The following is a 27,153-nucleotide window of genomic DNA, read 5'->3' on the forward strand; positions in this document are numbered from 1 at the left end:
GGAGGAGGTAGGACTGCCAGCTCTCACCTACCTATGCCTCAGTTACTAAAGGGACTTTGGCTGATAATTTCAAAGCAGCTACCGGGGACAAACAAGTCAAGTCACCCCAAGTTTTGCCTTGACAGGTTGCCTTCAGAAGAACTGCCAGCTTTGATTTGGGTCAGTTACCTTTCTTTTAGGTGGTGGGAGGGAGTGTTTAATGAGTGAGCCAGGTTGCTTTGGCCTGGCAGGTAATGAACAGGGTGCTAACTGGAGGGAATAGGTGGTGGCAAAAACCAACCATCCCAAGGAAAGGTAGGAAGGGGTGGGTGGGGGACTGATACACAGAAGCCTGAAGTATGAGCTGCTCAGGGCCATTTTCATGTCATAGCCCACGGGGGGGGGGGGGGTATGGGTGGGCTGTGGCATCCGCAATGGAGTGATTTATGGCTGAATACCAGACACGAGGTGCAACTTCCCTAGCTTGCATAGAAAAAATATAAACTCTGTTGTTGGAGGTAAGGAACACTCCTGAACATGTCAAGTTCTCCTTGCCAATGCCCTACCTGATCAAAGCTAAAGGCATTTTCTCCCTAGCTGCGAACTCCCTTTGGCGGAAAACTGAAATTATAGCATTTCCATTTTAGGCTTGGGAAGGAAGCAGGGGATCCTGCTTGTATTTGTTTTTAGGACACATAAGAGTGGGAATCTAAGGCTCCTGCTCCCGGGGCATTAGGTAGAGACGAGCGAGCCTGATCATACAACCCTTCCAAAACTGAGCGAATCCGCAGGGGGGGGCAATAGGATCAAGTACTTCTGTGCCTTTAACAGGGCAGGGCTTAGTCAGAACTCGAGAGATTCCTGTCGGGGGCTCTAAGGTACAGGACTCTGCACCAGTTTACTACTGTAACTTGAGAACTATCAACTAGACAATTTAGTTCTCCACCAGTAACGAATACTTTCATAGACAGCCTGGCATGTTTGTACTCGCGCTTCATGTCTGCTCTGATGCCGTAGAACTGTAAAATCAGCTCAGTGAGCTTCTGAGAATTGTACCTGCAGCGGGACAGAAGGGACAGAGAGTCAGGCCCTACTACGGGAGGGGATGCATACAGCTCTACCTCTGACAACCACCTTCTGCCCCAGACGCATAGTGAGCTGTGCGCTGCCTCTCTGCCCGGATTCAGGGATCGCTAACTTTTCCCTCATCCATTTACATTCACTTTACTTCATTTGGAAGAGCTATTTTCTGGTATTTTCCCAAATTATTAACAGCATGGTCAATAAGCCATAGCCGAAAAATAATGGCCCCCGTGAGTTAGGATATATACATATATACATGAACACACATAAATATGCATTAAAATAAACATATATTTATTTAATAGCATATTAAAATATATAGAAATATATTTATAATATATTTATATTTTATAATATTTATAAACAAAACTATAAATACATAAAATAAATAATATACAAATATATGAAATCTATTTATATATATATATATATATATATATATATATATTTAAATTCCACAAACGTATGGAATGGAGCCACCAACCTGTTTAACACTCTGTTTCTCCTGTCATCCAGATCGGCTGCGTTCCTCAATTGAACATAGCTAAAATGGTCCTACAGTGAAATTTATAAACAAAACCCCGCAACCCAATTAGTAAAGATGAAATCTCTGAAACAGAAAACAAGGTGATTTTAAGCTTACAAAGCTGACCACGCCACGCTTTTCTCGATACTGCAGACATCTAGTTTCAAAAATCAAATTGCTAAACAGTAGATACCTCTGCCTCCTCCCCTAACCTCCCCACCCAAGGGTGACCGGGAAGAGACCCACCCACCACCTAGCCTGGATCTGGAGGGAGGGCCTCTGCAGTTCTCAGCACTTGCAGATGTCACAGGGGAACCCTCGAGTGGCTGGGTACGATTGCTCTGCCTTTGATCTTTCCAGATGTGGGCGCAGGGTTAGGGCGGTGTCTTGGATTTGTTTTTCTTTTTTGTTTGTTTGTTGGTTTCACAAAGAGGCCTTTGGGCTTTGGAATCAATGCTTTATTTACATCCTTTCTTGCTCCAACTGGACATCCAACTGGACTGTGCTTAACAAGATTTCAAGTGTGTCTGTCTTCTATCCCCAAGTTAAGGTTGGTGCAGGTCAGTAATCTCAACGCTCAGGGCCGGGAAGGGGAGGAAGGAAGGGAAGGTACCGATTAGCAGGGGCCATAGGGAAGAAGAAATTCACATACTAACCAATTCCAAAGACCTATTAGTGTGTCGCCGAATGTAAATGCTGGAGTCACTGTGACTATTCCTGAAAAGCAAAAACACGTTGTGAATGGACACCACCCAGGGCACAAATCACACAGTCACCCAAGTCACCTTGGCCTGGTGCCTTCCACAGACACTGAACCCTCATCTATACCAAAATACAAATCAGAGTTTTTAACAGAAAGCAGGTCACATATTTCTAAACTTCCAAGGGTTTGGGTCAGGATTGGAGCCTTTATATCCAAGCATCCTGGTTTAGGATTCACCTGCAGTCCCCTGCGCTTTAAGGACAGGGCTGCGCCCAAGGCCTGGAGGCTGGCCTTCCTCTCTGGTGTTTCTTGCTATGCCATTCTGCCAATCTAGCCCTAGGGGATACCACCATTTTTCCTTTCTTACATAAGGAGGCTGATTTTATGCCCAAATCCTTTGAGTCTAACATGGAATGCCCTTCTGTCTTTTGCGTAGAGCTGACACCCCCAAAGTGGAGGCAGAAGAATCCTGGGCCATCAACTGTGGCTCCTGGCTGGGAGCTGCCAATGTTATGCGGAAACTGAAGTTGTCTTCTCCTGGAGAATGGGTCACCCCACTTGCTTCAGAAGGCCTTGGGGCCTGGATTGCTGCCTAGCAGAACTAGGTATTTGGTGGGTGCCATGTACCTTGACACTGTGCCATCTCAAGTTCCTCTAAGCAAGCTTACTCCATGGCCCCCAGGAGCCTGGCACTTGGCCTAAGTACATATTCTCAGAAAGGTCCTGTAAGGCAACATCAGTATCTCTCAATCTAGGTTTCGCTACGTTACATCCTTACATCGCAAACACTGCACAGGAATGAAGCAAAATGTAACCTCCGAGTCCAAAGGGATCCTGGGGCCTCAGCAGCGTCCAGAGTGACTTGGTCCCCCACGGTGCAGAGCTAGGAGCTCTGGAGCCCTGTTCTTGCCCTTATGTGTAAGTAATACTTCCAAACTCAAAAGCCCATTCCTGGTAAGGAAATAATTTCTCTGTTCCCATGGCTGCAGCAGGCTTCCTCATAGATGGGTTTGTGTTACATTGTATCAATATGCGCTTTCTAATGGGTGTGAACCCTGACCCCCGGGGAAGCACAGTCAACCATGAGTTCATCTACCCAAAGAACGGAGTGCCTCTCTCCAAGGCAGAGCCTGGCTAAGCGATGGAATCAACTCCATGCTTGCCCAGGCCTGGGCTATGGAGCCAGTTCAAAGTCAGCCTAGGCAACTTAGTGAGACACACCCTCAAAAGCAAAAGCTAAATGGGAGCTGGAAAGTAGCTCCGGCTGGTCACCTAGCTCACCTCCTAGCATGCATGAGGCTGTGGTTCAATCCCCAGAACTACCAAAAATCTTAAAGGAAAGGAATGACTGTTCTGTGAAGAAAAACAAACAAACAAAATCATGCTATGGTACAAGAATACAGCAAAAATAACCCCTGGGAGTGCTGGAGAGATGGCTAAGTGGTTCACTGCTTTTCCAGAGATCCTGAATTCAATTCCCAGCAACCACATGGTGGCTAACAACCATCTGTAATGGGATGCAATGCCCTCTTCTGGTGCGTGTCTGAAGAGAGTGACAGTGTACTTGTATATATTAAATAAATAAATCTTTTTTTTAAAAAAAAAAAGGAGGGGGGATCCAAAACACCTGCTTGGAGGAGATGTAATGGAGTCTTCCCTCCTTTTCCATCCCTCCCCTCCCACCCCCAACCAGCCCTCTCTACCAGAGGCTGAGCTGGAGTGATGGAGAGGACAGAGTTGAATGTAGTGGGGCAGCTCTTCAGTTTGAAGGAGCATAAAGCAAAGTATAAACCCCACGGAGGACAGAAGGCCAAGGCCAGAGGCATACGTGGGTCCTGTGGGTTCCTAGGCCTCTCTGCCTAGGCCAGTAGACAGCTACATAGGAAGACCAACTTAATCATGATCATCTAGGAGACAGGTACCCAGAGAAGGGTCCTATCCATTGCTACTCAAGCCAGGTGTCAACCTCTTGGAAGCTCGTGGAAGCTTGGTTTACCCGGGGCCAGCAGGCTCCAGGACCCCCTCACATAATGAACTCACCTCAGTGCTGCCTGCTTATACCGGGGCTGCAGAGTTCTATTGTGCTAACTAGGTCTACCCACACTACAGCATCTTTAGCCGCACTGTGCCTGAGCAAGACAAGGACGCAGGAGCTGGGAGGTAACCGGGACCTGTTCTGTGATTGGTGTTCAGACTCTGTGTAGGGAATGGCCAACCACACCTCATGCCCATGGGCACGGACACTTCCTTGTCTGTTCTCAGCTGAACTCCATGGCTTGGGCTTTGCTTGCCTCTCCCTCCACAGATGCACTATATACAAGGTGCTCACTCGGAGCCCCACTCTCCGTTTCTAAAGTGAAAGGACCTTAGTATCATACCTGGAAGGGACCTTGTGCTCGCTGGAGTTTTCTTCAAGGTCGTCTGAGGAGCGGACCGTCCCAGGGGCTATAAATAATGAGCTTTCTACGTGGTCCACATGTTTCCGTTTTTCCTTCTTTTTACTGCTAGTTGAGGCTTCCGTTAACTTTTCTTCTAATGGCTTTGTGGGCAGTTCCGGGTTTGGGGGTTCTTGGGACTAGAATACAAAATAGTCAAAATACAGGTCATCACTGTCTAGGCTCTCCTCCAATCTGGCCAGTGCCCCTTCCAATTCTGCTTATCTTATACATCCCTTCCAGCCTGGATGGCCCAGGGAAAAAGCCCGCTCCACTTCCCCTCCTTGTGCAGAAATCAAGGGCTGTGAATGGATGGAGGAAAGGCAGCGAGTTTTGGAGTCAGAAGCTCTGGTACATAATCCTGCCTGAGTCACCTTCTTGACCTTGAGCCACAGACTGTCCGCCCTTGAGTCTGGATTTCCCAGCTGTCAAATGGGTACATCCGCCATCACCCTCTTCCCTGTGCGGCACAGGGTTCCTTAGAAGGAGGCCCCTTACAATGGTTTCATTACACTCAGCCACCTCAACAAAGGAACAAATCCCGAGAGCCAGGTGGTCAATGGCTCTGGAGCAGGACACACACAGGCAAATGCAGTCTATGAGAAGACATTGACATTGTGCCTTTGCTAGAAGGGACCACAGGGCCACATCTCTAGTATTTACTAGAAAGGGAAATAGCTAGCTGCAGTAACAGAGCACCCGATAGCCATCAGCAACGCCCCCACTGAAATCTCAAGTGTGGGACCAGCAGGGAGAACCTGTTCAGCTGGGCAGGGCCAGTCAAGGGATTTGGAGGCCAGGCCAGCTACTCAGAACAAAGCTCCAAGCAGGAACTGAAAGTGCTCTTAGCCACAGGAGACCATTGTTCCTCAGGGCTGAGCAAAAGACCTTTACCTCAAGGGGAAATGAGGAGAGGATTTGTATTGTACTTTATTTTTTTTTAGTGGTCAGAACAATACAAACTTGAATTTTCTAGTCTTCGTAGCCTTTCCTTTCCTTTTTGAACGGAGGAGCAGGTTCTCCACACCAACAGGCTTTGCAGGGGGTACACATGGGGACCAAGTACAAAGTGCGGTTGGGAGCAGCAGACAAACAAGGCCATGGGGGTCAGAGCCACAATGCAAGTTGTGCTGTGAGACCCCGACTTAGAGCGTTTCTCCCTGGAAGGTAAAGCCCCTGGATGTTCCCCAAGCTTGTTTTCCCTGATCTTTAAAAATACAGCTAGAAAGAAGCTCTTTGTTCTCTATAGCCAGCAAAAGACCTTTTTGTTTCTATACTGTACAACCAGAGATGCCTGTCTTCCTGTGCCAAGGACATGGAGATAGACTCCTGAGAGGAGGCTGCAGCTCACTCACCCCCCTCATCAGAAAGGAGCTGTAGCCAACTCTCCTCCCAACTCCTCCCAACTCCTCCCAACTCTACTCCCAACTCCTCCCAACTCCTTCCAACTCCTCCCAACTCTCCTCCCAACTCCTCCCAATCCCTCAGCTAGCTGTTAAAAGCCCCCTACTGTCACTCCTGGGGTCGAACTCCCCTGCCCTGCACGGTGGCAGAGGGACTTCATCCACAGCTAGCTGATAATAAAACCTCTTGCAGTTTGCATCAGGTGTGGACACTGGGGTGCTGGCCAGCTCATCCCGGGACTTGAGCGGTGGCCCAGCTTCGGGGATCTTACAGTGCCACTATTACTCCCCCTGGAGTAACATAGGGAGGCTGTGCATAGAGCTGGAGAAGGAAACTTGATCTGTCCCTATCCCTGCTGGCCACCAGTAAGGCTTGAGATAGGATGAGATTCCAAATCTAACTGACCCCATGATTCCATCCTAGGGCTGCCCCACCACCCCTAGCTATCCACCTAACACTCTCCACAAAGCAGGTGCCCTACCTGATTTTGGCAGTTCCTGGCAATGCAGGGTCAGGCACGGAGCATGTGGCTCTGTTAATAAAGGGCTTGCCGGGCATGAAAGAAGCTCTGGGTTCGAACCCCAGCCCTACCTAAGTTTGACATAGTAGCACTTAGAATCAGACATTGAAGGCCATTCTTGGTTCTTTAGCGAGCTTGAGGCTAGCCTGGGCTGCATGAGAGCCCGTCACAACCAATCCAATAAGGGAATGAAGGGTCAGACTTGTGTCTCCATAGGCTGCCTGCCCAAGGACAGGAGCCTGAACACTCTCAGTCACCTACTCCCCCCACCTAGCTTTTTGTTCCCTGGGAATCTGGAGAATCATTCCAGTTTTCCTCTATATATTCAGCTAAAACACTAGATCTGATCTTGGTGACCTCTATGCCCACTGCTGCTGGCTTCTGCCAGTTTCCCACAGGAGGCACCACAGGGGGGAACTGGCAGCCCACATGAGGCCTGAAGTGTGTGTGTGTATGTGTGTGTGTGTGTGTGTGTGTGTGTGTGTGTGTGTGTGTGTGTGTGTATGTAATGGCTCTCAGCAACAGGGCAAGGAGTCAGGTGTGTCTCTGGCACCTCTGGAACCATCCCAGCTCTCTTCTCCATGCATGTGGCCTACAACTGTTGAACACATTGCTCCCTGCCCTGTCCCGAATAGCCAGCCACTCATGGCTGAAGACTGAGAACTCTCCCCATTGTCCCGGACTGGCAAACAGAACGGCAGCAAGCGCTGATGAAGGCAGAGTACTGTCTCAATACTAAGCATTGCTGAGGGCTCCCCAAACTCCCTTGTCAGCAACCCACTGAGTATAGAAGCTTTCTTAGCCTTTCCAGTTCCACTCAGGAGCCCACCCATGTCTCTCCCCCTTTATCTTCTCGTTTTACTCCCAAAGCAATAAGCACTTGACCCCTGCATTTGGAAGACCCTGCCAGGTACCACACTGGTATCTAGGGCCCAAGGATGAATACACTGATGCCCACTTACTACTCTTGGTATGGAAAATCAAACCCCACGGATATGGGAAAGAACTGCCAGAGTGGGGTCGGCCCCACTAAGACTGTAAGGTCGCTGCTAGGGCAGGAGCCAGGAGGAGGTGACCTCGACACAGAGCTTTGAAGGGTGAATGACCACTTGCCAAATTCTGGGTGGGGAAGGACCACCCAAGAGCATGGGTATCTAGAAACCAAGAGAAGCCGCCTTTGCTGGAGAGAGGCCATGAGGGATGGACAGCCAGGTGGGAGAGAAAAGATCAGAGGCCATGCTAAGGAGGCAGGAGGAGTAAGGGGAAATGAGGTGAGACGTAGGCTTTAGGGTCACCCCTCTGTGAGCTGCTCAGGACTGAACTGGGAGGGAGGAGAGGTGTCACTAATGTCCAGGAAGAGATGAAAAACAGCGACAGAGCCTGATCAGGAATAAGCTGGCTCCATTCCTAGTCGGATTCTGGCACTCGGGAACGCCTACCACTGGATAGCTGCCCCACACCCTCTGGCCTCTCTGGGTTTGAGGAAATCTCCCTCTGCAGAACCCTTTGCAGGGCCATCTCCACGTCCGATGCCACACTCTCTGTGTCCACTGTACGGGAAGTTGGCGCACCTCCCTTTTCCTACATTTGCTGATGTTGGTCACAATCCTTCTTCCAAAGGGGTTGAACCTTCCTAATACCGTTCTTTACGTGGTGGTGACCCCTGCCCCCAACCATAACATTATCTCGTTGTTACTTTATAACTGTGATTTTGCTACTGCTACGAATAGTAATGTAGATATCGGACATGTGACCCGAAGGGGTTCGCAACCCACATTGCTGAGTTGATAGGCACATGACCTCCTGGAGCTGAGCCCAGGACCCCCTTCTCTCACCTGTCTCTATACCAGCAGGGCTTCGATGCCCTCTCCAGGATTCCCAGGGCTGCAAGGTAGTCCTTTGTTGAAAGATCTTGCCTGTTCCCCAGGACATCAGGACAGGACTCTGTGTACCTGCCCCTCTTATACCGGCCTTGAGACACTGGCTAGACACAGTGGCAACACTTTGATTGACAAGTGTGTGCTCAGCTGCTTGAGCCTAGAATGAGTGTTCTCTTTCTGTCTACACAATCCATAGCAAATCACAGGAACTGAAGAACAGGGGTTCTAAGAATCAAGCTGGAGTCCAGTGCAAATTTGCCCTGGTCCCCAGGTGGCCACAGGAGATGACCTGGTAGTTCACGATTAATGGCTACTTTTAAATGATCATTCCTTACCTTGCTGGCCCCTCACACACAATAACATTTGCCCTCTGAGTGGGGCCTGGGCTGTCAGCGGGGTGCCTGGGTGCAAAATTTTAGGAGGGATTCCCTTCTGGTATCAACCCAATACTTGCTAGAGCCTCCTATAAGGACATTCAATTCTACACCTAAGGGGAAGGCTTACGGAGGGAGAAGCCCTGAGTTCCCAAACCAAGAGTACCTGCTGGCTTTCCACAGGGCCATTCTCTTTGGTTTCCTTTGGCTGGTGGTCCTCATGAGAGGGTGGAGAACCAGGTCCCAAGGCTGACGTGGGTCCCTCAGAGCTCCCATCGACATGGGACACATGGTCACTGACACTGGGGTAGCTGTTGTCAACAGGCAAGGAGAAACTGCAGCTGCTTTGAGAGCTGTGGGCCTCCTCCTCGTCCTCGTCAGCCTCCTCCTCCCTGGAGTCCTGCAGATAGCTCTCCTCTGGATGCTCTGGGTCCATATCCTCACTTTTCAAATCCTCCCCGCCTTCCGCGTAAGCCTCCAGCACAGCGGCCAGGGGCACTTCGTAGTGAGGGTAGTAGAACAGGTCGTGGGGGATGACAGAGATCTTCGAGAGCGGAGGCGAAGGTTTGAAATCCAAACCTTCTTCGCTGTGACTCCTGAGGGTTTCCAGGCTGACGCTGGTGCTGGGAGGGGTGGATGGTATTTCTTCACCGACTGCAGAGAGGACACTTTCTGCTTCTCCTTCTTCCTCGCTGTGATGACGAGTGGACTTTCTCTTGGCCTTTTCATACACTTCAGGCTTTTTGTCTGCAGGGGTTTCCGGGGGCAAAGTGTGGCCTTGGTCCTCTTGTTCGGGATCCTTGGGAGGAGGCTTGAGCTTCTTGGGCTCCAATCTGGACTCGGAAGACTCTGTTTCTGCATGGGGAGACTTTGATTTCCTTTTCCCTGGTTTCTCAGCGTGATTCTCAGAACCCTCTTCCTCCCCACGGGTCTTCTCGTGGGACGAAGGATCCTCACCAAAAGCCTGGCTGGTGGAGGCGAAATCCACTAGGTCCCTGTTAAACTTTGAAGCTTTTAGTGGGATGCATTCAAAGTAGTCTTCTTTGTCCATAGGCTCAACGGTCATCAGCTGGACCTTGAGCTCAGTGGAGTTGGCCAGGATAGTATGATCTTCAGGGGATGGTGGAGGAGGGCCTTTCTCACCTTGGCTGGATGGGCTCTCTACAGTGCCATTACAGAAGGAGGAGTCCTGAGAAGGCTGAGCATCCTGGGGCACAGCATCCAGACCATCGACCGCGCTTTCGGGGGCCTTGTCTGAGGCGGCTTCCAGCACTAGCCTGGCTTCCTGTTCTGACTTCTTTTCCTTGGACACCTCAGCCAGTGAGACATGGCCGTCCTGCTTTGACAGCTCCTTGGTTGCCTTGGGGCTCCCCTCGAAGCGGAAGTCAGAGCTATAGAAAGGGTCCTTACTACACGAGGCATCCTTGTGCAAGTCTGCCTCGAAGTGGACGGTTTTCTTGACAGGCAAAGAGTTGGACCTCCTGCCATCCTTTCTGGTTGATAAAATGGACGACTCTGGAGTTGGCTCTGCGATGGATCCAGTCTTCCCCGTGCTCCCCTGGAGGACTTGGTCAATAATCTCATGCATAAACTCTGTGGAGCTGTCTGACAGTTTGTGGCTGGGAGCACTATCCAGACAGAAGCCAGCTGGACTCTCAAGCTGGTCACAGACGAAGACCTTGTCAGGCGGCGGGTAGCTGGTTTCATGGTTGACAGTGTAGGCCCGCTCTCCGTTCTCGCTGAGGAGGAGGACTCTGCTCTCCTGCTCGGAGGGGCTTTCTTTGATGCGGACAAAGGTGGACTCGATGGGGGCTTCTTTGTCCAGATTCACAAAATCTTCCTGCAGAGAAACACAAGACAACATTAAACCACAGGTTCTCCCTTCAAATACAACAACTTCCATCCTCTTCTTCAAACACAAACACAAAAAGCCACTTTAACAAGAGTTTTCATGGTGATGTCAACAGCCACAAGAATTCTGTCCTGCTGAAATGCAGAAGTGCCAGATAAATAAAAATATGAAATATGCTTTTTTCCAAGGAGATAACAACGTACTGAATGGCGTATTCAGTGTACTCCAATGAACAGTCACTAAGCTGCTCCACCCTGCTAGTGGAGAGGCTAGCCTGCCTGAGGTAAGGAAGTGGAGAGGCTAGCCTGCCTGAGGTAAGGAAGTGGAGAGGCTAGCCTGCCTGAGGTAAGGAAGTGGAGAGGCTAGCCTGCCTGAGGGAAGGAAGTGGAGAGGCTAGCCTGCCTGAGGGAAGGAAGTGGAGAGGCTAGCCTGCCTGAGGGAAGGAAGTGGAGAGGCTAGCCTGCCTGAGGGAAGGAAGTGGAGAGGCTAGCCTGCCTGAGGTAAGGAAGTGGAGAGGCTAGCCTGCCTGAGGTAAGGAAGGTCCAGCCACATTTTTACTGACAATGTGTCTCACCGTGAAAGCCTGAAGCTAGAAGGGTCATGATCAAGCTACATGACCAACTCTCATCAGAGCCTTGCGATTCTACTCAGGGCCATCTTCAGTGCGAGAGCCAAGGCAGGGCTGAGAGGCAGAGAGCAAGGCAATGGGGCTGTAGGGGGCGGGCCTCCATCAGTACTGACAGAGGGGACTGACCTCATCCTTAGCATGTGACGCCATTCGCTGTCAGCCTGTGATGCAGAAATGAACTAGCACCGAGGTGCCTCTAGGTTCCTGAATTGGATTATGTATAGGTGTGCGCGTGTATATGTGTGTATGTGTGTGTGTGTGTGTGTGTTCAGTGAAACCACAACAACTTCCATCCATACCTAAAACCTATCTTCAAGTGGCACAGATTGTATTACCAGAGTGAGGAGGCTGAGGAAAGGGGACTGCTGAATGTTCAAGGCCAGTTGGGACTATAACACGAGATCTTGTCTCAAAAATGCAAAAAACAAACAAATAAAATCCAAAAATCAAACAACAGAACACACACACACACAGCACACGGCACACGGACATACACAGACACACCACACAGACACAGATAGACAAGGACACACAGACACACGTACAGATGGACATGGACACACATACACACATATACACAGACACACACAGAGACACTCATACCATGCTGGCCACAAATGGTCAGTATCTTTTATAATTTTGAGCATCCTTTAAGATTTGGTGACTTAGCCAGGCAGTGGTGGCATATGACTTTAATCCTAGCACTTGGGAGTCAGAGGCAGGCAGATTTCTGAGTTCGAGGCCAGCCTGGTCTAATAAATAAATAAATAAATAAATAAATAAATAAATAAATAGGTGACTTGCTGGACTATGCCTCTGGGTACCTAAAGAGTGATACTCAAGTGACAGGTGAACACATTGTTGTCTTAACAAATTGGTCTGGGAAGAGGTTTGTGTGTGAGATGTGACTGGCTTTCTGTTCCACCTTGATGTATTATGTCACAGGTGGTTTAAGAAATGGAAATAGGACAAGCAAGCAACTTGAGGTTACTTTGTTGCCATCAGCCACATAGACTGACACAGCCCCAGCCAGAGCCCCAGCTGTTGTGACTGTGCCTTGAGTACCCAGGAAAAATGTCCAGTTTGTGAACTGAAGGGAAGGGGAACAACGTACAGGCTCCAACTCTGGAAAGCGTTCTAGAAACTGGGCCACGTAAGTCACAATGGACTGCTCATCCGGCATGTCAACCATGATGTCTGTGGAGAGAGACAAAGGCATTAGCAAAGACACACACTTTCTCCTTAGGACCAGGCGGCGTTGATGAGGAAGGGACACACACATCAGCAAAGTTTTCCTTTTTTCTTTTCCCCTGGAAGAAATTTAGACTCTGAGAGGGAGGAATGCCCTTGGTTAAAGCTGGCTGCCAGACAGAGAAGCCGGGACGGGGAAGCCTGCGACCCCCATGCTCAGGGTTGTGCCCCTCATTCCTTGGATCCCTTCACTGTAATCCGCTTGCTTCTGGTTCCATGAGCACATCTGATGACCATGAAATTGGGGGGGGGGTCCCAAATTAGACACCCCAGAGTGGAAAGCAACAATGACAGAATAGAGTTACACATCTTAATGTGTAGCTGCTTGTACGTAGCTTCTGAGAACCTGACCCCAGTTGGTTCTGATTGGTAATAAAAATGCCAATAACCAATAGCTGGGCAGGGCAGGGCAGACAGAGGTGGGACTTGACTTGGGACCAGGAGGGAAGGAAGAAGGAGAACCGATCCACATGTTGGAAGAGTGTGGAGGAGAGGAGAGACACCATGCCTAAGAATGGTGCAGGGCAGAGAGGCATGGCCGGCATGTGAAGGACCCGAGAGAGCACAGCCCAGCTGGGCAGCCCTCTGGGCCCAGAGCAGCCAGGATAGAACACAGAATAAGTAAGTAATAACTTAGGATTAACTGTGTAGAGCTTAGGCAGTGGCCCAGCTACAGAGCTATTTAAGGCGTATTAAAATATAAAGGCTGTGTGTGTGTGTGTTTCACTCAGAATGAGGCAGGTAACGAACCCACCACCGGGATTTATTAATAGATAATTAATACTACATTGATGCACTCCTCTAACTTTGTCATTCTGCAGGTGGGAGCTGGCCTTTGAGGGAGAGTCAAAGGCATGCTGGGTAAGAAAGATGTTTATGATCATGTTGTGTGCAAAAAACTACCCTTCCTTCTATTCCTCCCTCTTTTGGCTCTCTCTCCCTCCTTCTCTCTTCCCTCTGCTTCTCCTTCCTTCCATCTACAGGGCTTTGCCACAGAGCTTCATCTCCAACCCCTGAAGTGATAGTTTCTGACGTAACCTCAATGGCCAGGTAAATTTAGGATGCCTACAGGTGGACTGTTCTGTATCCAATATAAATAAATATAACCAGAAGATTATAGAAATATACTAGCCAAACATTGGTATTATCTACAAGTGAAAAAGAGACAAAATTATACATATACCAAGTGATGTCAATGATGTAGAAATTAGATGCACAAAGACAACTATAGCATAGGAAAAAGAATTTTTTTTTCTTCACTAGAATTTTATTTTAATTTTCTTAGTTTCCTACCTGGAAGAGCAGACAGTATATTTATATTAACAGTTAAAAGGACAGAGACGGAGAGTCAGCGTACCTTCCGGCTCCAGGAGCCTCGGGATATGCAGGGAATCATGTGCAATGCTGAAGGCCTTTTCCAGATTGTCCCGGGTGGAATCTTCCAGAGCCTGCTTCATGTCTACGAGGCTGGGGTCAATAGCTTTGATGACAGCCAGGAAAGCCAGGCCACTCCTCCAGCTGCCCGCAAAGTCTTGGACCGCCACACCATACCTGATGAAAAGAGGTGGAGACAGCAACAACCCAGGTTAGTAAAGGAACCCAAGGAGGGGACCTGACAGGGCTGGGTGCTGTTCACCCTCCCTGCTGTTCAAAGACCTTGACCACCATGAGTGCTACCCTAAGAATTTACCCTGCTCCAAATGGAGCAGGACATATATGTTATCCAAAAATGCAAGCCAGACCCTCGGTTCCCAAGTCCCTAAATACATAAAGAAAAGATTTTTACAGTGCACACGTCATCAATGACAATGGAAAGGGGACACACAGGATGCTCTCTGTTGGAGACAGAGCCAGGAAGATCCAAGTTTCTGTCTCAGCTGCTCCTCTATGCTTCTGGCTTGGGCCAGGCACATGCCCTTTCTGAGCCTCCAACACTACAGTTATAAAACAGGGTGGATGCAGGATAACCTTGTGGGGTACTGTTATGGGGAAGGGCGAGGTTTCCACAGGGATGGTCATGTCTAAAGGTGAACCTAGTGTGTGCAGCAGGAGTACAGGAGCCATGGGATGACTGTCAGTTACCCGCATCATCAATACACATAAAATCATAACTTTTTCTCATGTGTATGTGTGTGTTGTAGGCATGTACACATGTATGTTTGCATGTTGGGTGTGGATGCACACATATGTAGCAGCTGGAGACCCATATCAGGAAACTTCCTTAATTACTCTCATTGTGTTCAGCAAGGCACGGTCTCTTGCTTGAACCCATAGCACACTCACATGCTGCTCTGGCTAACTAGCTTGCCCTGGGAATCCCACTATGGCTATACAGCCTTCTGAGCTCTTGTATTACAGATGGGCCACTAAGCCTGTGGGTGCTGGAAATAAAAACTTTGGTCTTCATGCTTACCCAGGGTTGTAGTTAGGGTTTTACTGCTGTGAACAGACACCATGGCCAAGTCAAGTCTTATGAGGACAACATTTAATCGGGGCTGGCTTACAGGTTCAGAGGTTCAGTAGATTATCAAGGTGGGAGCATGGCAGCATCCAGGCAGGCCTAAGGAGCTAAGAGTTCTACATCTTCATCTGAAGGCTGCTAGGAGAATACTGGCTTCCAGGAAGCTAGGATGAAGATCTTAAAGCCCACGCCCACAATGACACACCTACTCCAATAGAGCCACACTTCTAAATAGTGCCACTCCCTGGGCCAACCATATTCAAAGCACTGTATCCCACTCCCTGGCCCCCATAGGCTTGTTCAAACATATGAGTCTAAGGGGGCCATGCCTAAACATGGCATAATGAAAAATACATTTGACTAAATTGGACTCAACTTCAAAAGTCCTCATAGTCTCTATCACTCTCAACAATGTTAAAAGTCCAAAGCTCAAAGTCTCTTCTGAAATTCATCCAATCACTTAACTGTAATCCCCCCAAAAAGATAGGAAACCAGCTGGGCAGATTCCAAATTCTGCATCTCCATGTCTGATGTCAAAGCAATCTTCAGATCTCCAAGTCCCTTTTCATCTTTGTTGACTGCAACGAACTTCTTTCTCCTGGGCTGCTACCACTCCCTGCTAGCAGCTTTTCTCAGCAGATAACTCATGGCTCTGGCATCTCGAATATCTTGGGGTCTCCAAGGCAACTTCAATGTTATAGCTTCTTGTTTCAATGTCTGGGATACACACATGATCTTCTGAGCTCCTCCAAGGGGTTGGCGTCACTTCTGCAGCTCTGCCGTCTGTAGCACTCTAGGCTCTGGTTGACTCCACTCCACTGCTGCTGTTATCCTTGGTGGTCATCCCATGGTACTGGCATCTCCAATACACTGGAGTCTTCCACTGTAACTAGACTTCACCAATAGCCTTTCACAGGCTCTCTTCACGATACCAAGCCTCAACTCCTTTGCATCCCTTCAGTCCTGGGCCTTCAACTGCAACTGAGGCTGCACCTTCACCAATGGCCTTCCATGGCCTCTCACAGTGCCAAGCCTCAGCTGTTCTTCATGACCCTTCATGCCTTCAAAACCAGTACCACTGGGGTGACTCTTTCACATTACCAAGTCCAGCTGCAGCCCGAGGTACAACCTTGACTATCTCTGGAACACAACTTCTTTGTGCTCTCAGAAAACACATCCCAGAAGATTTCACCTCAGTGATGCTGGTCTTTTTTTGATTGCTGCTAATTTCTCAGCTCCAGCTAACCAGCACCAATTGTCCTAGTAGTCTACTTCTCTTCTCCACTCTAAAGCCAGAGCCAAATGGTCAAAGCTGCTGAGTTCTGCTGCTTGCTGGGGCTAGAACATGGCCCCCTCGTTCTATTACTATCACCAGCTTTCGTTGTTTTTTTGTTTTTTGTTTTGTTTTGGTTTGGTTTTTCAAGACAAGGTTTCTCTGTATAGCCCTGGCTGTCCTGAAACTCACTTTGTAGACCAGGCTGTCCTTGAACTCAGAAATCCGCCTGCCTCTGCCTCCCGAGTGCTGGGATTAAAGGTGTGTGCCACCACATCCAGTTTATCACCAGCTTTCTATTTTCCAATTTCTTCATTGTCTAAGATTAGCTGTCCTGGAACTTGCTCTGTAGACTGACTTTGAACTCAGAGATCTGCATACGTGTCTCCTAAACGCTGGGATTGAAGGTGTGGCCCACTATGCATGGCTTTACATTTTACTTTATTTGGAACTTGCTCTGTACCAGGCTGGCCTTGAATTCAGAGATTTGCTTGCCTTTGCCTCCTGGGATTAAAAGCTTATACTCCCATGCCTGGACCTAAATTTAGTTGGGTGGGATCTTGCCCCAACATCACCCCTTCCTTAATTCAATTTAATATCCTTGAACACAGGATTTGGCTCCATCTCACTTCCCGGTGCCCCTTTAATGCTTGAACCATATATTTTCTATTTTTCCTTTCTAAGCTTGCTGCGCTTCTTCCAAGTGCTCTTCATGAGACTTAATCAGAGACCAAAGTCTCTGGCTGGGCTTTTTTGAGACTTCCTTTGTCACTGTAATTAATATAAATCTCTACCTTAGCCTCAGGTAGACTACTACACCCAGCATGTATCTTATCCACTGAGCCATCTCCCTGGCCCTAACACCATAACTTTCACAGTGAGGGACATGCCTGGAGGTGTTGGCTCTCTATGTAAAGTCCTTTCATTTCTTATCATGCTCACAGAATTAATAAAATCTAACACCTTTTTAATGTAGAAATAACTTCAGTCTTCCACAGGTTACAAACCCTAAAGGCGGAGCTCCTGTAAGCCTTGGCTCCTGTGACCTACTCAGAGTACATTTTCAAAGCCAGGGACCCAGCAGTCATCAAGACAATGCTTAGTAAGGCTGTGAACCAAGCCAAAGTCACCTGCAGCTGTCACATGCACTTGTCCAAGAGTCACATGGGCATGCCATGAGGGGAGCACAAGATGCTCTCAATCCCCCAGCCGCCATCCCTCTGCCTCATGCACAGGGCTCCTGACAGTGAACTCTCCGACTTGATTTATTCTTAAACCTTTCCTGGTTTTTCACAGTCATCTATTCTAATCACTCACATTTAACTTCCTCCATTAACCCCCCACCCCCAGGTCTAGCCTCTGTTGCATCTCCTCTTCCCGGAAGAAATGTATTAAGTAGCCTTTTAGGTGAGGTGCGAGCTTCTCTCCACGATTGTGTCACAACTGTCTTGGAAGGCAATGAACGGTGTCACTATTAAATAGGAGGCTCAGACAGGCAAGTGAGACACCAGCAACTACCCCCCTAGGCTGTACACAGAGGAGGTGGAGTATCCCCAAGTAGGTGTGGCTTCCTCTACACTAGCCTGACACCTCTGACCAAGGCCCAGGGCAGTAAAAAGCCTGGCAGAAAAGGCTGGGATTACCATCTAGAGCCTGGCATTCTCATCCTTGCATTTGAAGCTTTCTCTCTCACTCTTCATCCAATATTTTTGTTTGGCTCAAAAACAGCAAGGATTCACATTTTTTTTAAAAGATCATTAAATGTTCTTATTTTTAAGAAATACAACATTAGTTGTAAAAGAGCACATTTTTTTCCTGTGAAGTATGAAGAAAATTTTAATGAATTGCTTTATATTAAAATAAAGAGATCAGTGTTCAAAAAAAAAAAAAAAAAGCCTGGCAGAAGATTTCTATAACTGAACTTAGGAAATGGTAAGAGGGGCTGGTGAGATGGCTCAGTGGGTAAGAGCACCCGACTGCTCTTCCAAAGGTCCAGAGTTCAAATCCCAGCAACCACATGGTGGCTCACAACCACCCGAAATGAGATCTGACACCCTCTTCTGGTGTGTCTGAAGACAGCTACAGTGTACTTACATATAATAAATAAATAAATCTTTAAAAAAAAAAAAGGAAATGGTAAGAGTGCTTGCCCCATAAATCTGAGGACCAGAATTTGAACCCCCAGCACCCTCACAAAAAGCCAGGCATGGCTGCCCGTGTGTGAAAGCCTATCATTGGGGAGCAGAGACCGGAGGATGCCAGAAGCTTGCTGGCCTGCCTAACTGAAATGGCAAGCTGTTGATTCAGTGAGAGACTTTGTCTTGGAAGAATAAGAGAGAGAGCAATAAAGGAAGATACCTGATGCTTGCTCTCCCCTCCTCAAGGTACAAGCATGGGCATGCGCCACACAGTCACAGGCACACACCACACACAAACTGGAAAAGCACATCACATTCATATTCTCACGGTTTGTGTGAAGCACAGGTCCCATGGACACTGGCCCCTTAGCAGATGGAACTTGATCTACCTTGGCCACCCAGGTCCAAGTGTACTACTCCCGGGGCCTGGAGACAGCCTTGTAGGGTGTGGTACGCCTATGGTGGACGCCAGTGCACCTAAAGCTGGGCTTGATTTAGGGGAGGGGGAGACTATAGCTTACTTCCTGGTTTTCCTCTGCACCCATGACAGCAGGGTCTTGATGGCCTTCCTCTGGTCTTTCACTGCCACTGCCACACTCCTCTCGGTGGTGGGGGTGGGTGGGTAGGAAGAGTCGGAGTCGGTGCCCCCAGAGCCCGGTGACAAGCTGGAAGATGGAGAACTCCTGCTGAGGTTGCCCGTGAGCTCCTTTATCTAGAGAGAAGAGGGCATATCAGGCCCAGTGACCCACAGTGACTCCTGGCCAGTGGCTCCCTCTCATCTGCCACAGACCCTGGTTGGAGAGTCCAGCTTACATAGACTTGGTTCTCAGGATACGAGAAGCTTTTTCTGAGGCTCCTGTAGCTCTCATCAGCCTAGGCACACGGCACACATATTCTTCCTGACCAGACGATCTGTTCTGTTCCACTAAAAACCTGGATGCATCCCACTCCTGTCAGGCTTCCCAGGCTCATTCTGGGCCTGCTGGCTGATTGACTGTCTCTTTCCTCTAGCATTGAACTATTACCATAGGGTACACGTGAGAAATGCAGAAGCCCAGGCCTGTCATTTTAACACTGTGCCCATGTAATTCGTATGCATAATAAATACGAGAAGCACACTCCTACCCACCCTTCCAAACCCTGCTCAGGTCGCTCCCTTGGTTATGGTTTTCCTCATTTGGCTCATCCATTTATGGTAAAGTTGTCCCCGCTTAGAGCTCTTACAAAGACCTGCTCAAACCCCAATTGTGACATTCACCCTGAAGTAATATGGAATCTATGCGTCTTTGTGATTCCCCCAAGAAGAGAGAGCTCCGTCTCTCTAACATCTGAGATTACTGAAAAAACAAAAACAAAAACAAAAACAAAACAAAACAAAAAAAAACCCCACCAAACTCAACAGACATCTGCCGAAGGAGCAAAGGGACCTCTGTGGTCTATATATATATATATTTTTTTTTTTTGGTTTTTCGAGACAGGGTTTCTCTGTGTAGCTCTGGCTGTCCTGGAACTCACTTTGTAGACCAGGCTGGCCTTGAACTCAGAAATCCACTTGCCTCTGCCTCCCAAGTGCTGGGATTAAAGGCGTGCACCACCACGCCCGGCTTCTCTGTGGTCTATTTAAGGCATTCAACACCTTTCCTGATGTTCCCAGCATCCCTCAAGAAGCCAGGCTACGGAGGGACCGAGTCCTGTGTAAACTTGGCACAGTGGGTGAAGCCCTCACACACGGCACATCTTGTGACCACTCCTGCATTCACAGAGGTGGAAACTGAGGCTCAAGTTCTCGGCTGATGCAGAAAGGGACCCACAGCTCCCAACAGCGCCCGTGCCTCTGGCCAACACCAGCGCCAAAGCCCCTACAAATCTTCCCCTAGCGGATCACCTTTGTAACTAAACAATGAGCCTCAGTCTTCATTTCCTGGTCCCCATCAGAAAACAGAGGAATATGAATCACAGAAACTAAGTCTCGTGGTGTCCCTTGATGTGGGCGTGCTGTCCCGTGGTTAGAACGCTCCAGATGATGTTCAAGTGTCACAGAGAGCGGCAGGCTTACCTGGAAGAAGAGAATGATGTTCCATATCAGCCCGAGAACCAGTGAGGGGTTGCCGTCCGCTATTTCCGCTGCATCGATGCTAACCAGCTTGACCTGGAAAGAAGCGGTTGATGAGCACAAAGCTCGGCTCCCAAAAGTCTGACCTACCACCTTCGCCGCCCTCTGAAGCCTGATGCTGCTGACTGCCTGGTGCTATTTGTCTTTGCCAAAGGCCACCTCTTGGGGACACCTACTGGGGAAAACTGTATCTGACCAAAACATATGTAGTGCTTACCATGTGCGGACACCACCCTAAAGTCTTCCCAGTACTTATGACTACTGGCTCAGTTTACCCCAACCACAGGTCTATCGTGTAGGCACCACTCTTACCACTTCGTGTTAGGAGAGCATCCAGAAAGCTCTTGATAGCTAAAGCCTGCATTAAAAAAAATACAGGTACACAACTCTAATGTGCCCCAAGCCATAAGCCTGCAGTTTCCACCATTCCGTTCCATAAAAGGAGGGCAAGAACCCCAGGAAGACTGTCTGCACACCGCATGAACGCCATCAAACCTCCTGAGTTAGGGTACCCTTGACTGACTCAGAGCACAGCCACATGCATCAGAAAAACAAAGAGTGAACCCATCACAGCCAGGGATTCCGCATCTACACAAACTGTCCTACAGAGCAGCTGTGTAACACGTTAAACAGAAACCACCGCTCAGACAATACTCTTTCACCTGTGTCTGACCATGCAAAGATGTTCCCGTGAACCCTAAAACTACTTAAGAGCCCCTGGATCTGCAGCATCCTAGGACCTAGTTGGGGAGCTATGTTCCCCAACACGCACAATCTGCATTTCATGTCTCTGTGTTTGGAAGACAGAGGCTGATGTCAGATGTCTCCCTCTATCAGGCTCCACCTTATTTTTAAATTTTCATTTATTTATTTACTTATTTATTTTATGTATCTTTGTGACAGGATCTCACTATGTTGTCTTGGCTGACCTAGAACTTGCTATGTAAACCAGGCTGTCATTGAACTCAGAGCTCTGTCTGCCTCTGCCTCCCAAGTACTAGGACTTAAAGGTGTGCCCGAGCAAGTTCGGCTTCTACCCTGCTTTTTTTGTTTGTTTGTTTGTTTTTGTTTTGAGACAGGGTTTCTCACTAGACCTGAAAAATCACTGATTTGGCTACACTGACTGGCCAATAAGCTCTGGGTATCCTTTTGTCTCTGTTCCCACCTTGCCTGGAACGGGGGCGCTGGGATTACAGCACCTGTGTTTTTTATGCAGGTTCTAGTTAGCTATCTAGTGTCAAAACTCAGGTCCTCTTAAGCAGTAAGTGCTTGACACCCTGCGAAACCCATTCTGCACTTTAACGCACACACAGTGTCCTGTGCAGGCTCAGGATGGAGGGTCAGCGCTTACAGCCATCATTGAGTTCGCAGTCCAGTGGTCAGCCTCCTTCCAACCTCTCTGGAAGGGCCCTAGAATGGAGAGGGTGAGCAGGGCTGCACAAGCTGTCGGCCTCTGTCTCATTTCCTCTCCTCGTTCAGCAACACTTCATGTACACAGCTGTCTCCAGGGATGTAATGGGGATGAATGAGCTCGCCAGAGCAACCTTTAAAACCCACACTGCAAACTTTATCCCGGGACACTGGGGGGGGGGGGGGGACTTAAGAGAGGTTGTCTGTCATACAGCCGTTTCTCGCTCCACTCTCCCTTTCTGTCATGAGCCTTTAAACTGCCTTGGCTCGCATCTCTGATCTTATCGGTTTATTGGGGGCTCTGACAACATCAGTTAGGCCTGGGGTAGCCTGATTGAGGCTGACTGCCCAGCTCCCTGGTTGACGGGCCATTCACAGCCGCTGCCAAGAAGGTAATTGAGACAACACCGGCTCATCGCCGGCAGACTGGAGGCCAGGAAGGAAGTTGTCAATACTAAGAGGGATACAAGCCATCAAACTCAGAGCCAATCTTCCGTCCAGGCTCCCCCGGCAGCGCTCGCAGCACATAACCAATCACTTGTGGAAACTCTTCTGTTTTCCTACCAGCCAGGTCTTCCTGGAAGCATCCTCTGGTTTGCAGTTTATAGAACATTCTAGCCCAGAGAATTACAAGTACTTAAGGGATTCTGTCATCCTCATCGTCAGAGTATAGTCCTCCCTGGAGGACGGAGTCTTCTACTCTCCTTGGTGATAGATGATAAAATCACCATGCTTCAGATCTTTAGGGATGGTGCTTCCCCTCCCCGCCTCTAACTCAGTTTGTTCTGCCACACTGAATACAAATGAGCCTGCTGGGTTGTGGACCATCTCTTCTCTGAGCTGAGCTGATAGGTTTAGAAGAGTGACTTGGAAACCTTCATGACAATGGCTTCCCCGACAGAGCACTGACCACTGCGGGTGGGTTCCCAGGTTAGTCTCTCCGATGCTCTCCATGTCCCCATTTCAAAGGTGACAAAGCCAAAGCTCAGCCTAAGTGACTTCCTGAGGTCCCAGAGTTGGTCCCACAGTTGAAGAGAGAGAAGAGTGCACACTGGCTGGTCCCAGGACCCCAGAACAACAGCTTTGGTTGGTGTCTGTACCTACTTTCCAGCTCTGGGCACCGCCACCCAGGCACCAGCAGAGCCACTGAGGCCTGTGCTAGAAATCCAGGCAGTGGCACAAAGAGGGATAAATAAGGCTCCTTAAGTCATATTGTGGATTCTCAAAATGGGCCACAACTTGTCCCTGGGAACTTGCCTTGTCTCCTCTCCCCTGAATGAACCCCCCTCCCCCCGACCACATTACACTTGTCCTACCTGTCTGGGAAATGGACCCAAATGAGACACTGAGCTCCCAGGCGCCCAGGCTGGGATGTTTCTGTGAAGAATAACTAATTGAAAGGAAGGTGGGCTCAGTGGTCTGTGGTGCTGTACGGTCGCTAGAGCAGACAGCCTGGAAAAGGCTCACATGTGGAGGCCAGAAGGCCAGGCCTCGGCCATGCTTTTCCCATGGCACCGTATGTTCAGATTAGTCCACGGCAGGAGCGCCTCGCATGTAGACTCGGCAGGCCATACATTCTCCTGTGTGAGTCAGAGGCTCCTCTTCATGCCCTGGAGCGCCAGGCAGCTGCTGCTTGCAAGAGCATTGTTCTTTCCTCTGGATCCCAACCATCTTACATAACTGATTCTCCCCTATGCTAGGCACAGCCCAAATCCACAAAGACACTGGGATGCAAGCCTACCACCTGCCTGGGTAACTGACCAGAGTCACCCACATGGCATTCACTGTGGGAGATGATCAAGGCCAACCAGAAGGAGCAACCTAGGCAGCTGCTTGAAGCCACGCCTCCTGTCCCAAGTAAGGCATTCGGGGGAGACAAAGCTTTCTGAGAATTATGCTAATGATGGAACACAGGTGGGTGGTGCCACCAGTCAAGCCAGTGAAGGGCAGAAACAGGGCACACAGCCCTTGGCAGGGGTGTGCACACCGCCTCCTCAGTAGCGCTCTGAGGAAGGTTCTGTCTCTGTTCCTTCTATTTAGAGAGGTATATGGTTTCCCCACAGTCCCTCTAGAAGTGAGTGGGGAAGCCAGGATTGGAAACCCAGGCCTAGTCATACAAAGGCAAGCTTGATCCTTGCTCAAGCAGAGGCTCACAGTGTTCCTGAGCCCACAGAGTGAATCTGGGTAGTGCTTGTATTTTAAACTCCACTGTATTTAAAAGCTTCACTGAGCTGTGGTTGACAGGCTGTTGAAGCCTCCCATTTTGAGCATTCAGTTCCGTGGGTTTGGTGTATCTGCAGACATGTGTAAAGACCACTGGAGCGGGTTGTAGAGCATATTCACCATTTCTACGAGCAGCCCTGGACCTACTAGCTGTCATCTGGCGTCCCTCTGCCTCCCCTTCGGTCTAACTTTCTCTAAAGCCATTTCTCCATCACAGACATTTCACACAGATGGTATCATGTAAGAAGCACCCTTTACATCTGTCTGTCTGCCTGTTATTCAGTATACTGACATCTGTCTGCCTGTTATTCAGTATACTGTGTTTGAGGTCCCACGCCTTAACACACACCAGCACCAACTTATTTTCCACAACCAAGTAATTTTCCCCAAGAGTGCTGACCCATCTGTCAGCTGGTAAATTCCTGGTCTTGTTTGCACCTTTGGACTCTGATATCCAATATGCACTGGGGTGTTCAGTGGTCACCATCACTTAAACCTCTTGCATCCAGGTCTTTCTCTGCTGTGTGGCAATTGGGAGACACATCCCACTTCCTCTGTGGTGGTTAACGTGCTCCCCAAGCTCTTGCTCAGCCTCAGGGTTGACATTCACATCCACTCAGCTTGGGATAACATTGCAGTGGTGAGTGCCTGCCTGCCCCAGCCTGGGTGAGAGCAGCCAGAAGCATCAGGGCAGGAAAGTGGAGGCATGCCTGCTCCCACCCTTCAGCAGGTTCTGAGATATTCCAGGATCCTGGGCTCCATCCTTGACTCTCCAGGTCCCTTCATGAGCTACTGGAGGTCCTCACCCAGTACTCCTTCCGCTGAGATAACACACACATCTGCTTGTCTTACACACACGACCTCAAAGGGTCTGCACTCTAGGGTAATGGTTTAGTCTGCAGATAGGCGGGACAAGTGAACACTGTTTTCACACAGACTGTCCTGAAACAAACCTAGCAAAAGGGGAGGGGGGCGCTTTAGGGATGCCACCTGTGGGCCTCCCCTTCCCACCTGTGAAGGATCAGAAAGAGTTCCAAATGCAGATCCAGAACTCTCTATGACAGAGCCAGGTCCTTGCCTCTGTCACACTGAGCGCCCTGTCCTTAAGTTCCAAGAGAGAGATACATTGTAGCGATCAGTCCCAAGCCCTGTCCTTAAGTTCCGAGAGAGAGAGAGAGAGAGAGAGAGAGAGAGAGAGAGAGAGAGAGAGAGAGAGAGAGAGAGAGAGATACATTGTAGCGATCAGTCACAAACACAAACCTTGCTAACCAACAGCTGCTGACCTTCTCCCAGACTGCCTAGGCGCAAATAGGGTGTGCAGGGCGTAGGAGCCATATTTTAAAATGTAGCTTCTCTGAGTGACTTCCCTTCACCCTAAGCTTGGAAGAACTTGGCTATTCCCCCATCAAGCCTTTCCACACTTCCCGAGAGATGAGCACCAAACTTCAACTGGCACTCTTTTGTTCCAAGGCAAGCTTGGCTTGACCAGACAGACTTCAAACACTTACATTGCTATCTTCCAGAAACTTGAGTGCTTTCGCTATGTTGTTCAACCGAAAAATACGATGTGATGAGGATTTGTATTCATGCAGCTGAAAAACAAAACATGCAGCTAAGCCAGTGCCCATGCAGTAGTGCCCGAGGATCACAGGGGGCGCCTTTTCTTTATCACTTGCTTTTTGAAGGTTAGGTATGGTATTGAAAAGAATCACCAACCAAAGAGCATGCAGGGGCTGGACCTATGCCTCCTACACATTTGTAGTATATGTGCAGCTTGGTCTTCATGTGGGTCCCCAAACAACTGGAGCAGGGGCTGCCTCTGACTCTGTTGCCTGCCATTGGATCCCCTTCCCCTTAGCTGGACTGCCTGGTCGGGCCTCAATGGGAGAGAGGATGTGCTTAGTCCTACTGCAGACTTGATGTCCCAGGGCAGGCTGGTACTCACAGGAGGTTGGGGGGAGGAGGCAATGGGGAGGAGTCGTGAGGAAGGTTCTGGGAGAAGAGAAGGGAGGGGGATCTGTGACCAGGGTGTAAAGTGAATGAATGAATGAATGAATGAATGAATGAAAAAGAAAAGACCCATAATGAAGGCATCCAGATGTCACTATGCTCCTAGGATCCTGAGACTTGGTTCGCTGGAGCTGGTAAATGGGGAATCTTGACATGGGACCAATGGGCCTAGTTTTCTCTCTAACCAGCTCCTGGCTTGTTAACCTTTGCCCACCCCGCCCCCCAGAACCTGCATGGTCTCATAGTGCAAGTGACTATTTGCTTAGAGAATCTAGCTTGCTGTCCACATCCCCACTCAGCTCAGCCCCCAACAGCAGCGGATGTGGCTGGGTTTTCAGATGAGGCTTGGGGTGAGAACACACAAAAGCCAGTTGCAGGCTGGACCTCAATTCCCAACCAACCATGTGGGTTCTGCACAGAGTACCGCATCTGCACACAGTGAGCACATCTCCTCCCACGCAGGCCAATTCTACCGGGAAAGACCTGCTGCGCTCTGCTCATGCGCAGTGGAGGAGGGCCATTCTTTGCTGAGCTGCAGGGTCAAAGGCTATGGACTCTGTTGCCACACGCCCTGGCTTCAAAGTGGAAGCCTGTCTACAGAGAACATAGAACCGGGATACAGTTTCTTACAAAGCCTTGGGAGGTAAGTGTGCATCTTGCTCACTGAGACCTGCTGGGAATGCCTCCTCCAGCTTTGCTCATCTCTCTCCTTTGAGTGACCTCATGAGCATCTTCTACTTTGTGGGAGGAAAGCCCAGGTGAGGAGGGTGAATGGGTGTGGCAGGTCTCAGCCACAGCGATCTGAGAAGTCGTGGGTGGTTTTGTTTGTTTGCTTTGCTTTTCCAGAGAGTGTTTCTCTGTGTAGCCCTGGAACTTGCTCCTTAGATCTG

At 49.2% G+C, this 27,153-nt stretch overlaps 1 protein-coding gene across 5 annotated transcripts in view; it reads right to left on the reverse strand.

The window, feature by feature from the left end:
- Positions 1-27,153, reverse strand: part of Clmn (calmin) — a 106,833-nt gene that overhangs the window by 9,536 nt on the left and 70,144 nt on the right. For 2 of the 5 annotated variants that reach the window (XM_085830644.1, XM_029484679.2), the window contains exons 4-13: positions 25,762-25,845; positions 20,564-20,656; positions 19,029-19,219; positions 13,993-14,186; positions 12,499-12,581; positions 9,071-10,744; positions 4,670-4,866; positions 2,245-2,305; positions 1,547-1,617; positions 379-1,035 (exon numbers count right to left, since the gene is read on the reverse strand). In XM_085830644.1, coding sequence (XP_085686770.1) covers positions 819-1,035; positions 1,547-1,617; positions 2,245-2,305; positions 4,670-4,866; positions 9,071-10,744; positions 12,499-12,581; positions 13,993-14,186; positions 19,029-19,219; positions 20,564-20,656; positions 25,762-25,845 — 2,865 coding nt within the window. In that variant the 3' untranslated portion in view covers positions 379-818. Of the gene's footprint in view, positions 1-378; positions 1,036-1,546; positions 1,673-2,244; positions 2,306-4,669; positions 4,867-9,070; positions 10,745-12,498; positions 12,582-13,992; positions 14,187-19,028; positions 19,220-20,563; positions 20,657-25,761; positions 25,846-27,153 lie in introns of those variants that run through there. The other 3 variants (XM_021178585.3, XM_021178586.2, XM_021178587.3) reach the window with 3 other exon arrangements.

The sequence above is a fragment of the Mus caroli genome, unplaced genomic scaffold (genome assembly GCF_978045245.1).
Source record: "Mus caroli unplaced genomic scaffold, Mus_caroli_1 scaffold_14, whole genome shotgun sequence".
Taxonomy (NCBI): domain Eukaryota; kingdom Metazoa; phylum Chordata; class Mammalia; order Rodentia; family Muridae; genus Mus; species Mus caroli.